Raw genomic sequence first — 16064 nt, forward strand, 5'->3', positions numbered from 1 at the left:
CAAGCGTGCTCAACTAAAGCCTCTCCTGGAATAATAACAAATTTAAAATTCTACTTTGCAAGAATGTAATTGTTTGATTTTGGTACGTGGTATATGTGTGATGGCCTTGGTATTTCAGCATTGCTCTTCCCAAAGATCACCTGCCAATTAATCAATTTGGTCAATACTGTGAAAACACAAGTTTGTCTCCAGTGCTGGAAAGACTCAGGTCCTTTTACTTTCTTTATACTACTTTATACTCTACTATATTGAAATATTGCACTTTTTTCTTCACTACCTTTATTTATATTATTTATAATTACTTGTTCATTTGCAGATTCGGATTTTGCATGCAAAACATATAATAAACAAATAGAATATGATGTCTTATTATATATTTAACTGCCTAACAGTACATAAAGTAGTTAAAATTAGCTCCACCTTGACAAATTGTATGTCATGTTAATGCATAAATAATAATAGTAATTAAATAATACAATTAGTAATATAACACTCTGAAAGTGATCATTCTGCAGTATTGTTTTACTACTTGATAATTTAACTATATTTCTCTGATGAAACTATACTTCTATAAATTTATGTAGGTAAAATCTAGGATGCATTGTGGATTGGGCTATTGTTAGTAAATGATCTGACTGTGTCCTCCACTTCTGTCTCGATGGGTTTTAACAATCTGTACAGCATATGACATCCTCTATCCATGCTCTGTAAAGCTAGGTAAGGAAAAGTCAAAAAATATATTCATCAGGATTTAAAACTGACATGACATGAGGTTTGTGTTTCTGTAAGTTCTGATGCTGCCATACTATCACAGTTGAAGCTACTGTATCTTTCCAGTTTTTCTATTAATTCCAGACAAACTGTTCATCTGGTGCTGGAAATGGAAAACACATTTTATGTGCAAGACAAAAAAGAAAAGTTTAGTCAAAATCTTTAATAGCCCATTTCTGTTTTTACCAGGTTGTTGCCAGAGACGACGACCAAGGTGCCAATGGTCAGCTGAGCTACATGCTCAGTGGTGGGAACGATGAGGGTGCATTCAGTCTGTCATCTAGCGGCCAGCTGAGCCTGACCCAGACTCTGGACCGCGAGGCTCAGGGGAAATACATTCTGCTGATCACAGCCACCGACTCAGGTATGACTGCAGTGGAGGTTTTGATCTGTCATGATTGAGCCATCTTGAAACGGTTAACAGCTTTTAAGTAAAAGATGATTTTAGTATTGCAGTATTATGTTTCAGTTTATAGCGTTCCAAAAATCAGTTGTTTATGTCTGAACTTGCACCACATTAAACTTGCTCAACTTATCATCCATGATCTGACGTATCTGGTGTGGACTGAGTACCATGTAATATGTCCTTACATGGACATTGTTGAATTTTAGCAAAGCTCCAACATATTTTGTAATCAGCCAGCAAAACCGAACTGAAAAAGAATATTTTCATAAACTAACAGCAATGTCAACAAACAGCATTTTTGATTTCACAGTGTGCACGGGGCTCTTTTTGTGTGGCACAATAACCTAAACATTCAGGAGTTTTTAGCTTGCAAAATAGTGGGTGTTTTTTGACCTATTCCCCAGAAGTCCTTTCAGCGGGTTCGATTGAATAGCATCCTCTGTTTATTTGGATACAGTGGTAGAGCTTGTTATAGCCAGATAAAAGGTTAACTTGTTATTGCATAGAGGCCAGTTAATGTGCAGTTAAAGGAGTACATGCGTATCCCCGATGCATCCAAATCACATGGTATCCCAGTTAAGTATATGTTTCCCCGAGCTGCTCTGGCACGGCCGTCATGGTCTGAGGGTGGTTCTGTTTCATTCCTGGACTGACCATGTGACCATTCATAACGCTGTGTATTTTTGACTGTGCACAGGCTTTGGTGAGAATTGGGACAATGTTGTATAGAGTATCTTGTTTTTGAAAAATGTTAGGTAATTTAAACAATGTGCAATTTTGTGGAAGATGGTGATTTTTTTTATTATAATTGAGTACATTTATCATAAACCGTGTAACAAATTTTCATTATGATCAAGTCCAAGTAGCGAAAATGAAGTGTATGTTTTCTTCATGTTATGTTTAGATTTTCTTGCTTCATATACTGTTTAGAGGTTTGTGCCACACGGACAAAGTTGCCCAACAAGCGAACATACTAATTAGGATTCGATCCCTTTTTGTACGCTTCACAAGGAGTCCATATTTAGAGCCCTGACAACAATTCCAAAATATTTTGACAAGACGTTTCAGTACAATGTTGGTAAGAGGCAGAAAGGAGGATTTGGGGTAGAATATCAAAATATCAAAAACCCCATAATCATAGTACAGGCCAAATTACCCAGCAGCATTTTCTCACATTTTTGAGGCCTCGGCTGAGACAGTGGGGGAAATGGTTCTCCCAGGCGCTATCTGGCAGGAAATGTTGAAGGTGGACAGTGCAGACATGTCTCCAAGTCTGCTGTCTACCATGACCCATTTTCAACCGCAGACATTCATCTTAACATGTTAAAGTCTGCCTTTATCTTCTGGTATTTGACTAGTTCTATTCCAAAACACCATGTTACAGAAAAAAAAAAAGAGAGACTCAAGAGGATTTATCATCCAGAGTCTTAAGTCTGTAAAAGTATTATTCCGTCAGACTAGGACTTAAGCTATCTGTCTGTCAAAGAGCATGTTGTATTGTCATATTTGGTGGTCAAGCAGCAGCCTCTGTGCCTAACAAACACTCACAGTCATGAGCAGAAAAGATCATTTTGAGTTTTAACACAAGTGCTGCATGTAATATGATCCGACAGATGTGTCTCAGTCCTCAGTTTAGTTTTTTTTTTTTTTTTTACTTGTTCTGTGAGTAGACAGACAGACTTCCATGTACTGGGGAAGGGCTTTTTAGCATTTTCAGTGAAGGTAAACTCATTAATCGCAGCCTGAGCAGAGCTTCAAGACCCTCTTTGCTGTGCTGACTGAAATCTGTCAAGAAATGGATGGAAACAAAAGAGCTTACTGGGTGCTGGTTCTCATAATGGGTTCTGGCTTAGGCAAACAGCAAAATTTGGCAGACTTCTGTCATTATCTGAAATATTGAGCACAGCCCCTGTAATGTGGCATCCATACAGGCTGTATAAAGGTGTTTTACAAGGAGTCTTGTTGAGAGGAAACTTAAAGATCAGACCTGAGATATTTATGTTTTTTCTCTTTCTCTTCCTTGTTTATGGAAAGCTGTTTGCAGCATTTTTGAGTTAACTAGATGTGCAGATTGAGGGAGATTTTTTGGGGGGCTGCAGTGTCTCAGACTGATCTTACTGCTGGGCCAACATCTGGGATCAACTGCAAGCAAATCAGATTTGTAAACCACTGCTCAGCAGTTATGCCCCCATGGAAGAATGTAAATCAATGAGATCTCCAACAGAGTCACACAGTAAAATAGTTAACCACGCAGTGTTGCTGGAATGGCTTTAAGTGGGCATCTGTGATTGTACAAAACATATTTTTGTGTATTCCAGCTGGTCGGCTTTGTGTTCTTGCAGCTGATTAACCTTTTATGAGCATCAAAAAGGTGTGTTAGCGTTGTTTCCATTCTGATTCTAAATCTCTTCCCTTCAGTGTTCATGAACATTAAGACACAGCTCACCTTCACCTTTTTCCTGTATAAACTGCATTCTACAGATGAATTGAGTCATCAATGTATGGTTGTTATTGTTGTATTTTTGCATTTTGACATGGATATTAATCTCTGGAGTGTTTTGTACAGGTGTAATTTAGGTTTTAGGGATTTCATTCTTTAATTTCATGTTAACATCTAAGACTGTGTTTCTTACTTTAACATACTCTGGCTTACATACAAACTTTGGATTATGTGTCTTTTGTTGAATCCTTGAATAAAACATATTAAATCAGAATTAAAGTATTGAAGCAAAGTTTGAGAAAATTTAGATTAAGATTGAGGAGCTGAGATGATTTTTTTTTTAAATGAGTTGGTGTGAAAGATTATGCAAAGGTGTGTAAGTGTGCGCTGTACGTGTTTCTGTATTTATCCATGCATGTCTGAGCATTTATGCACACACATGTATTGTTTGTTTTTTTTTGTGTGTGTGTGTTTATGCATTTGTATTTGTGTGTGTTTGTGTTTGCTTGAGAGAGTTTGTGTGAGTCTGCGTGTGGTGGTGAGAGCGTCCTCAGGGCACATTGACATGCACCGCGTTTGGTCACATTTATTAAAGCGAAGGCACAGTAAATCCCTTGGCCCATGCCTATTATGGCGGATACGGTCGCATAGAAATCCCATGTCTTTCACATCCCTCCAGCACATCACTCCATAGTGCCACACTGTTTGTATATGGCCTTTTGGCCGGTGGGTGAGGGGAAGTATTTGGTGTTCTATGGGGGGGGGCTAAACGACCGCTTAGCAGATAAAGAATTTTAATGACCATCCCTATTTAAAAGCAGGATCTTTTATTCTCTTAAATGGCTCCCATGAATCTGGTGTGTAAACCCTCCAGTCTTCCTGAGTTTTTTTTTTCCAATGACTTGATAAGTTAAATAGGGATATGTCAGTCTCCAGTCTGAGTTACGAATAAGAACAACAAGTAGAACTTTACCTGAGCGTATATCCGTCCATCTCTGTCTGAAAAATGGAACAAACTAAGTCCTGTACGAACATTGATAACACGGTGTTAAAACGTGGCCAGAACATTGCTAGATCACTGTCCAACGCTCACCACAATAAATCTTTAATGGGGTCCATTTCTGAAGGTTTCAGCCAGTCTGCAGTCTAGTGGCAACACAAGACTTAGCCAAATAAAATATCAGGTTCCTCAAATGAACTTTAACAGAGCAGTAACATTCTGGATCAGCTCTTTAAAAACTTTGCAGTAACAATGTGGTCTTGCAGAGTTTTTTCCTATCGCCTGTTTTCTCTTTTCCACTCCCTGGTACACCCTTTAACAATTGCTGGATCTGGATGTTTATGTAAATAGCTTTGGTAAGTAATAGCAGGTTTTAAAAAGGTGGTGTGGGTTGGATGATTAGTCCTTCAGCCTGGCAAGATACACTTTTTAATGATGTTTATTCTCTCTGTTTCTCCTGGTTAGCACATCATGTTCTCACAACGCTAATTTTATATTGTAACTAGTTGTAGCTGCCCATAAGTTGCAGTACTTTGACTTAAACAATTTTCCAAACTCATATATCAGCTTTATATGGTCCATGTATGAACATTATTGAGCTGTTATATGAGAAAGTTATACTCTAAGTGTATGTTTTCCACCTCTCACACTGGTTATGATCTGTTGGTATTGCTGTGTCAACAGAAAATGGAAAACAGTCACTGAATGGTCCACAGATGCACTGCTAAATAGGGATTTCCAAATATTCAACAACACAGCAAATAAAAGCGCTATTGTAATAAAAACACAAAAGGCAAATCACTTCATTAAATTTCACCACGGGCCCTAAAATAGGAGAAAAAAACAGCACTTTCAGTCTGAGGATATGCCTTCCTTGACTGCTTGCAAACCGCCAAACCCTATCTGTAACATATGGGGAAGAAATTATGCAAAAGCATTCAGACGCAGCACTCCATAAATAACTGGGAAGCTGTATAACATTTTAGGTTTAATTTGACGAATGCTCCTGACATTATTATTAGAAATATTCTCTCCCTCTTACCGGGTAGCAGCTTTGAGTGTTCTACTGAGATATCCCTTTCACTCTTTCGCTTGTTAACTGTGAGAAAACCTCTGTTTACTCTGTTATGTTTGGCAAACTGTGCAATGGGACAGCTCGCACCCTGCACTCAGCTCCACCGAGGCCATTCATGGGTGTTGGACGGGGTCGCATTAAAAGAAGCTTTGTCGCAAAGCAACAGGTTCTCAGAGGCAGAAAAATGTCAATTTTGCCTCGATGGCGGCCAATTCTCTCCCCTTCTGAGTAATGATGTGTTTTATTTACGCTGTCCCTTAAGAGCACAATCTAGCCGCAGTCCATAAACCGTAATTAACCGTTTAGCCTTAAGCTTCAGGCTACAGATGGGCTGTCTCGTAAATTTACACATTCATCCGTCTTCCCTAAGTCAACCTGTCCTGAACTTTCCACTTTAATGAACCCAGTTGTTTGAACATCCCAGCTTTATCCTTCCTGTGTGAAGCTCAAATCTATTCTGGTTTTCGATAAAACAATTGTCAATCATATATTGAAGGGAAGGATTATCTCTTGTGCCAGCAGAGACACTCAAACCTGCTTCTTAGCACGGCTTAGACTGAGCAACTCAGGGCAACTTGCAGCCTTTCCCAGGAGATTGGTGCTGCTGTTTTCTTCAGATCAACCCCCCGCGTGGTTCTCACAGCAGTGTCCACCCTCATAGCAGCTGCAGTGGTCAGAAAACAGATAGCTTAATCGTCATTAACACATGTATTTGTACCCCCTAAGGTTCAGAAAGTATGGCCACGGCACCTTCTTGGAGGTTAATGTCATTTGTCCAGTGGTAATGTACACTAATAAGGTGCTTAGACCCTGCCATATGTTTACGCTAGACAATGCTTTCTGGGCTGAGAGGCTTACAGAGAAAACTGTCTGTAGATCTTTAAGATGGAAGAGGAGGCAACAGATGGTCAGCTGGTCTAGTTTAGTCTCAGGGTCTTGAAAGCTTGTTATTTTGGACGCTGATTCTTTAGGGTTATTTTGGGTTCTCCCATTTTCTCCATACGTGATCCACGCTGAAATGAACCGCTTAGATCTGAGCTCAGATGCGGCAATGAAATATTAGCAGACAGAATTGAATGTCATTCCCACCGCTAGTTTAACAACCACTTTAAGTTCCTCAGGATTATTGTGAAATATCAAACAGAGGGCTCTGTTTTGGTTGCCCCAACTGTGTCATTCCCAGATCTGAAGGGAATGTGCTGTGTTTAATTAAATGGTAATGGTGTTTCTAGATTAAATTAAAGCAGGGAGGAATCCTCCTGTGGTTTGAGTGCTTTGAGCTCCCCAACAGATTGAGTTGCTGCTTTGTGTGAAATGAGATGCACTGACGCCAGTGTCTTTCTACTTTATCCCACAGTGTAATGGCTGCTCATAGGATAAAAAAGCAGTTATCTGAATACCATCAGTCTGATGTCTTCTCTTGGTAAAAAGTTTTTAAAAAAAACCCTCAGTCTTGGAGACAGGTTATCATCGGGGTTTAGCTCGGACTTATCCTTTATGGTATCCATACCACTTCAGAGCTCAGTGACTCCAGCACAGCTCTCATGGGCAAAACCACCTCATGGAAACATGGTACCACAAGGTCCACTATTTTCTTTACTGATTGAGGGAGCATGCTTCTCTGGACCCAAACCCCATTTCCTTGTGTGTGCAATAATAACCAAGACGAATTTAAGTCAAATATACACACACACTTACTCGGCTGGACTGTAAGCAATGAGTGGCATTTGCTCCCAAAACAATTTCCTGGCTACAGCAAAATTACTTGTGTACAAGTACACAGTTTATCTTGAAATTCGAGTGATGGTGTTGATAACTTACCGGCATGAGTGATGATGTGAGGCTGTAATCACCGGGAGAGTTTCATGGCGGTTTGCTTTCTTAGTGACCTAAGATTAACCCCTGAAATAAGATTATGCTCATAGCACAAACTTCTGACAGAGGTGTAGTGGTGGTTCGATTGCCGTGATCTGTTTTGGGCAACAAGTGATCTACAAATTACAGGTATTTAAGCATACAGGAACAGGAATGTAAATATTTCAGAGTCTCACACTCTCCTGATGAACATACATAATCTTTTGATGCGTATATTTTGAAGAACGTTGCACTGTATAGCTTTGGTTCATGGAGACTAATGACATTAGGGCTGATACAACAGGCAAAAGAACAGGCTGTGGTTGCAGAAGCCTTACAAAGAGTGTAAAAGTTACAGAATGACTGCAGAGAGAAAAGGAATAAAGACCAATGGAAAAAATACTTTTCTAACCACAGCGCATGGCAGCCACCGGTAGGCAGCTGACTTCCCTCTGCAAATTTCCACCAGCTCTCTTTCCATGGCAAAATTATGTCATTTGTCGTATAGCGGTGGGACAGATTGTGCACTGCCAGATTTAGGCATATTTCCTCACCATATCCCCACTGCTCCCCCTTCTTCGGCTTGAGCCACGGCACATGAGGTGACACACGCCTTGCCTGCAGTCCTCTAAATCATTGACCCTGACACTCTTCCTTGCGCTTTGCCAGATTCCAGCAAAGACTGTTTGGAGGAGATGCTGGCATTTCTCAGCACTCTTGGAGAGCATTCCTCTCCTGTTGAGTCACTCTCTTCAAAAATAGAAGAAGGCGATGGAGGTTATTTTGTACATAAAAAAAGTGTGCAGGGATTGTTTTTCTTACTATTACAGGTATGGTATTCAGGGGAAATTCAAGAATCGGAAACAGATGACATGCTCAGCTGCGATTTTGACCTCGTTATTTAGCCGCCGCCGTCATATGAATCTTAAGAATGTCTCACCCTAACCATAACTATTTGAAACAACTGTCATTTACATACATTTGCATACCTGCCAAGATATAGTGTTCTTTGATGACTATATCTGTCAGTACACGCGATGTAACAAGATAGATCTGAACTATTTACACATCGGACAGCAGGTTTGGGGGGAAACAGCTGCCAGGGGTTATGTGATATCAGTGAGCTCCAGGAGGCTGAGAAGGCACGTCCTGAGGCTGCACAGAGACGCATGATGCTGTGAGAAGTGATACACCGAGAAAGATGTGAGAAATGCTCCAGTTGAACACACTCCTGTTGACGATGGCGGGGTCAGCAGAGGTTCAGGGTCGCAGAGAGGAGCGTCAGGAGGCTTTGGGGAGTATTTGAGCACAGTTTAGGTCTTTACCATAGGAGGTAGGGAGCCTTTACTCCATGCTTACTAAGGATTAGCTGGGGTAACAGTGTCCTGTGCCTCAGAGTCCCTGTTGCGTTGGTGACAGAGGCATTGCAGGTCAAAGGTGGCACAAGTGTTGGCGGATGAGGCTGTCTGTTCTCCCAAGGCAGTAAACAGGTTGTGATATCACATCCTGTGCAAAAGTGAAATGCCTTGAAGGAGGGTAGTGTAATAAACACACACACACACACACACAGAGAGCTATCCTTGTAGCTCGGCCCGCTTCCGCTCTTAGTGGGGAAACAATGCTATTGAAATGCAACAACCGCACACACTGTGGAACAGAAGGCAATTTGAGTTCAGAAAAATATGGCAGCTGGCTTGATATTCAAAAACAAATATTTTTCATTCTCTCTGTCTCTTGGTAGAAGCTAATGGCTTTTATAGACAAAGCCACTGAGCCTCTAAGAGCCACTTATCGGCCCAGCAGCTCCAGCCTGCACAGAACATCTTTGATCAACAACAGTCTTAGCGAGTTGCTGACTATCAAGCACACTTTGCCTGGCAGCAGCAGCTCTGTGCCGGTTAACTCAAAGTGATACAGACACCTTGCTGACTTGGATCGCTCCTCAATTAAGAGGATCAGATCAGGAGGAGCAGGAGCCACTCTAATCTGTTGCCATGACAACCTCCTGAAAGATGACTCATGTCAATTCAATCACATTGAACGTGTGACACCGCAGGCTTGAGCATAGCCGGATTAGACGGCCGCAATCAAGTATGATGTTAATTAAGTAATCCTGCTGACTACATTTGTTTGGGCACTTAGCCACATGTTGTGGTTATTTGATTACATAATAGCTCTATGTTAATACTGTATAGACTGGATGCTACCTAAATTGCATACCACAATTTATATTTTCTGCTTGGGTTGTGTTTCTACTGCTGTTAATTCTTTGCATCTAACACCAAATGTATCATTGGATGTCCCTGTATAAACCGCCCATGATTTTGGAATATCTTGTTTATAAGCAGTATTCACAAATATTTGTAAAGGTGGAAATACATAATCGCCTCAAAATTCAACATTGCCTATATTTGGTTATAAACACAGGATCTTTAAAAAGTCAGCAAGGTCTTAGCTAGAGCTGCAGAGGACATGACTCACTTTGGTAATGAGTCACTAAAGATTAGTGTTGGATGGTTTTGGGCCTCTTCTGGGATAAAAAATTGTTTACCGTTACCTCTGTTTGTATCATTTATTTTGCTTCTGGAATTCAGCTCTGTTTATTCTGAATGCTCATGTTAGCCACTTCTGTTCTGACCAGAAAACCCGGATAGATGACAAGCTTAAGGTCGAATGTCTGTTTATTATAATAAAGCCAGGCAGTGAAGTGATGTTACAGTAAACTATCTCAAATCTCATTTTGTGAGGAATCCCCTGCCCTCCTGAAAGAAGCTGTGGTGGTATCCAAACCCTACAATAATGTTCGAATTTGTTATATTCATAACGAAATTCTCCACTCTGCCCACAGGGTGGTCAGACTTTAGCATCAGCAATTTAACAACAGCTGTAGAGCTTGTAGGGGGATTTCATTTCTTGCTCAATGGTTAATTATTATTCTTTAAGTCTGTCTCTTGCTAGTCCTTTTGTGGAAGTGCAGGACTAAATTGCAGGAACGCTGCTTTCACATTTGAGAAGAGTTTGCCTTCTTTTGTTAAATGAGAACACGCCACCGATGTAGCTTTACAGACTGATGGATGGATTAAAACATGTTTCACAATCAATGCAGCAGAACCAGATATTATATTGTCTTTTATTCCATGCAGCGTTCTTCCTACATTACCCACAATGCAACTTAACAGCCAACACATCAGTTAGAGATTATGAATTGTTTTGTTAGTAGCAGCTAATGTAGCCTTGAGCAGCAGATGAGGAGCGGGCTACAGAGGTCTTACCTTGCGAGGCAGCTGGATGTTTCACACCAAACAGCATCCTATGAGGATTCTAGTGTGATCTTGTGAATCCAGCTGCCTCGCCATATAAGGTGGTCATAGACGGCGATAGACGGACGATCACATGCCAAGTATTTTTTTGAAAGTGCCCGCCCTTTTCCAAACGGTTTCCAAGGACGTCCTCTCAGACGGTTTCTCTGTAACAAACCATCTGAAGCGTCAGGTTAACAGAGGTCTGGTAACCTGACCTCTTTCTAACTCCACACCACTAGACCTTTTTCATTTTCAAATTTGTAATCTGTAGCCCCAACTGACTTTGACTCAGGTGACATCACTTGAGGCAGTTTACCAGAATAACAGAGCTCCCCCTGGAGCCACAAAAGGCTTTATGCTACTTTTTTCACATATGTAGTAGTACTCCTCAAGACTTGTAAAAAAGACACTGATGTGTGTTTTAAATGAAAAAAGGTGTTTTGTAGAAAAAATTACATATTTCTCAAAGGAAAGTATTGGAAAAAGTATAGTTTTTTGTCAGTACAGAGCCCCAGATATCTTTTTGGCATTATAATTTAAACAATTTCAAGAAATATCTAACCTTGGTATCTGTACAAGAAGTTCAAATTCACAATGCTAATGTCACTCTTTTCACTACTATCTTTTGGTGACACTCAGTAGGACATTAAACCTCTCCATAGGCAGATCTGTTTGTCCTGTATGTTAAAATCTGTTTACAGACTCCTGACACTAGAGCGAGCTGGACGTGTCAATCTCAGTGATCTAAGATTCAGTCTACTTCTACCATATCATCTCAGGAGGCTTTACTGGGGAAAAGATAATTAAGAATTGGCACAAAATATAATGAGCATGTTGCCCTGATTTTATCACATTTATAAGATAATCCAGGCTGGCTGAGCAACAGAGCTGTCATGTCCCTCTGGCTTTCTTTCCTGACCCTCCACCCACTACACCCTCTTCTCTCAGAGTCCTTGTGTTTTGATTTTTCACGGCGCCGCATTAAGAGAGAATTTTGGTGGCCACCGTCCAAATGTTTTTTATTATCTCTTATTAATCCAGGCCCCCACGGTACGCAAGTTCAAGCATCTGATGTTTTCAACAGCTGAGTACACAGGCACAGGAGACAAGAGCTCAGGATTGTGTATGTTTTTATTTTGGGTGTATTATAGTTGACACATTCACATAGATTCCTGTAGAGAGCAGCAGGAGGGAACAACTATGTTAGAGGTGGAAAGTCTCTCATACCTCTTGCAGATCTCAGTTTTTCTCAATCCTCAGGTGCTCTCTGCCCTTATAAACAATGTTAACATATGCAAATCATTAAGAACTCAAAATACCTCCAAGCCTTCAAAGATGTCCCCGAATCCCATGTTGTGGCTCTCAGTAATGAGGCTGAACTCCTGTTTATGTTTGGAATATAGATCAGGCAGTTCATTGTGCCATTTATGGAAGGATTATAAAGGGCAGCTCAAGCAAGGCAGATGTCTGAATCTTTTTTCTTCTTCAGGTTTTTCTGCATTGCGGCTCGTTTTCATCTGCTATTGATTTAAATCCATCCCCCGGGGCCCAGCGAGCCCCGTTTCGTCACCCGCTCTGGGAGAAGAACGGTTAGATTTTTGCTGAAAATAGCACTTCTCCTTGCTCAAATTCCACAGACTAACTCACTCTGTGCTGTGCACCTTAAAATAGATACCTCGCTGTGGAGATTAAATCTATGAGTGTCCAAGACCCCAGGAAGGACGCCTGAAAGATTTGGTTTCAGAGACATTGAGTCCTTTTGATGTGTTCTGCACTGATGTGTGTTGATGTGGCAGTACGGCCAATGGAAACCCAAACCAGTGGCCAGAGACATTGGCTTGAATTAAATTCAGCAGGAACACTGTGGCTGAGCAATCACAAGAGCATGAATTGGTTCAGTGTGGATCTTGCTGCGAATGACAAGTCATGTACAATAAGTCGCCACGTGTGTTGGGACAAAATGGGACTCTTAATAGTGCCCACATGTTACTGTTTCCCTTCTACCATCTTGCTGTGGCACAATAAGTAGCTTCTAATTCTGTCAGTAAAAAAATTCTCCACATTCAGGTCTGTCATCTGAATGGAAAGTGTAATGAGTTGCTTCTGTCCACTGAGGCAGTTTCTCCTTCAGTTCTTTTTAGTGTGTTAGCTGTAAGAACAGTGAACTGCTACCATCACTAATGATTATTTTTCTCATTGTCTGTCTTCAGGTTCTCCGTCTCTGAGCGGAACAGGGACGGTGACAGTTCTGGTGGACGACGTGAACGATAACGTCCCAGTTTTCACCTCCGCCACCTTCCACACCACTATCATGGAGGACGCCCCAACTGGGTCAGATGTGCTATTGGTCAACAGCTCTGATGCAGATGTGAGCGTCAATGGGGTGATAAGGTACTATAAAGCTTTTATTTTATTTTTATTTATTTACTAACAATTGTTTCTGGAGAATGCCTTGTTATATTGTATATGTGTGAACATATATATATATATATATATATATATATATATATATATATATATATATATATATATATATATATATATATATATATATATATATATATATATATATATATATATACACACACAGTATAAACTATATAGGTCTGCTTTAGTTATTCAGGTCAGTCATTCATTCATTCATGTGGAAAAGCACTGTTTGAACTTCTTTATAATTTATTTAGTACCATCAAAAGACCCACATATGATACATAAGTGTCCTGAAATCACCAGATACAATAAAGTCTAAAGTCAACATTTTATGTTTGCTTAATAAACAAAGAAAACTTAAAGTTTGTGCTGAAATTGCAATCTAATCCTCCTGAAATCCCTACAAGTGCCTCAATTTTTAATGACAGGACAAAGAAAGAAGTAGCAAATGTAGAAGAAGGAAAAAAATCATACACCCATACCATATTAAATACACAGTTTAATTAGTTTTCATTCACAAACCTCTATAGGGAGCAGTAAATAGTTTGCACTGGGTGTTTATTTCAAATTTGATTTTTTTATAAAGTATTTTGTGTGCACAAGACTAATGAAGCCATTTTTTACAATTCAGAAGAGATCTATGTCACACTGCACAGTTCCAGTAACTACTGTGAGTAATCAGGTCAGTTTTAGTTTGATTTGATTCCCTGGTGTGAAATACCCTTTCAAGAGCCATACAAGACTGGGTTTTTGCTTGCTTCATGCCTTTAGGGAAAAGTTTTACCTCATCACCAGCTTTGTGAAATTCCAGGCCGATGTAGCAACTGATGACAGGAGTATAGGAGCCGAGTGTAGAGTTTTAGTCAACACCCAAAGTCATTGTTTGGGCTGCGATTCTCAAGCTGGACGACAGCTTTTTCACACTCACGGCCTCCTCCATGGGGGAGCTTGTAAGAGCTTCTGGTCGGCCTCTCTCAAGTCGGACGCTCACTCAAGTCCGACCCCTCCTCTCTCCTTGGTAACCCCACTGGTTACACATTGGGGGGTACCACAGCGCGCTCCAGTTTCCCAAAACATAGTAATGAGGATATTAATTGTCTATGACAGTACGAGTTGTGCCCATCAGGGGTTCCAGGGGGTTCGAAGCCCTTAATGGAGACCAGAACCGGTTACCGTCAGTTATTAGTTTCAATTCTCACAGCCCATTAACTTGAAGTCCTAAACCTGGACTTGTTTCTGAACTGCGTTCAGACCACAAGTTCCTGTGGACAGTGTTTGTTGCTGCAGATGTCTAAACAAGCTTTGCATCCACTCTGCATTCACACTTTGTTCTGTAATTTGTCGTCCCATCTCTGGAGGGGGATGCTTTTTCAAGAAGCTTTTCAAAATATGCAGTGATGTGTACATGTATGTGTCAGTTTACATTTGTGTCTGGGTCCTGCTGGAGACTTGTGAGATAGAGGTTGAAACATGATATTTGTTTGACAGCGAAAAAATTGCGGCCCCTCAGTCGAGCTGATGAGTTTTATTTTAGGTGGTGTATGTGTATGTACTGTATGTCTGTGTTTATTTGTACTGTATCATGTTTTTAATGACAATTTTTAATGTTTGATTTTTAATAACTACCATATTCCACAATAGAGTAAATTAAATTGAATAAGATACATTGAATGAAGGATTCTAGAGTTTTCCAGCTTCAGCAGAAAAGGCAACCTTAACCACAGGGACTTTTTATGAGCTTTAAAGCAGAAAACAGTGGCTGCATTGGATAGAATATGATTCTGAATGTCTCAATTAGTTAACTACTGATCTGATGTTATGCCAGTACAATATGGTGACCATTATTGGGTATATTTATGCATGTTTTTCCTATTAAATCTGCTTTCTTGAAGCTTGAAACAGTGACCTCTATGGACCACATTGTGACAGTACTAAACAAAGCTTTGCAGTAATTGGCAGTGCAGCAAATAATATGTAGAAATTGTTGTAAGAGGATGATATATTCATAATGGTAATGCCATATTTAGCATCTGATATTCATAATTTACAGCTCTAATAAGATTTGCTCATGATGTAGAAATTGAATGAGCTTCATATCCACCAAATAGAAGTAACTATGAGGATTAAATGGACTAAAAGAGTAATAAAGTGTAATTTCACATTTTTTATTAACTTATTTGAAACACAAAAAGCATGAAAATGTATGCAGATGCAGAAAAAAAATCCCCTTAGGTGCCCTATAAGTCACCTTGTCTGCATTTTCTTTTCCCATACACACTTATGGTTACAGAAAGTTATAGAAGATATCACCTACTTTGAAAGACTTTATTACTGAGCCAATACATATTCAACTGGAAATGAACCACGGTCCCTTGTTCATCAAATTTCTCTGAAACCTGTCCTCCTTTATATTTCCTACAGCTACAGCTTGACCGGAGGACACGGCCAGTTCTCTATCAACCCAGCTACGGGACAGATTATCACCAGCTCCCTGCTGGACCGAGAAGACAGGGCCAATTACCAGCTGCTGGTTGTGGCAACAGATGGAGGTCAGCCCCAGGGCTTGTCCAGCTCCGCCACCGTGTCCGTGACGGTGGCCGACATCAATGATAACCCTCCCCGCTTCCACCACCACCCCTACGTCACCCACATCCCTGCCTCCACTGCAGCAGGTTAGTACATGCCATGCTGAAAAATGTCATGGTTTGCAACTATTTTCATTGTTACTGTACTGAGTACATCACATATTGAAATAAGGTTTTAAGAGAATTTTTTTCCATTTTTTA

At 40.3% G+C, this 16064-nt stretch overlaps 1 protein-coding gene across 1 annotated transcript in view; it reads left to right on the top strand.

Annotated features, from left to right (window-relative positions):
- LOC122990249 (protocadherin Fat 4) overlaps positions 1-16064 on the top strand; it is a 112261-nt gene that overhangs the window by 73068 nt on the left and 23129 nt on the right. Inside the window, exons 6-8 of the mRNA XM_044363504.1 lie at positions 961-1135; positions 13059-13239; positions 15700-15950. Of these exons, the coding sequence (XP_044219439.1) occupies positions 961-1135; positions 13059-13239; positions 15700-15950 (607 nt within the window). The remainder of the gene's footprint in view (positions 1-960; positions 1136-13058; positions 13240-15699; positions 15951-16064) is intronic.

The sequence above is a fragment of the Thunnus albacares genome, chromosome 10 (assembly GCF_914725855.1).
Source record: "Thunnus albacares chromosome 10, fThuAlb1.1, whole genome shotgun sequence".
NCBI lineage: Eukaryota > Metazoa > Chordata > Actinopteri > Scombriformes > Scombridae > Thunnus > Thunnus albacares.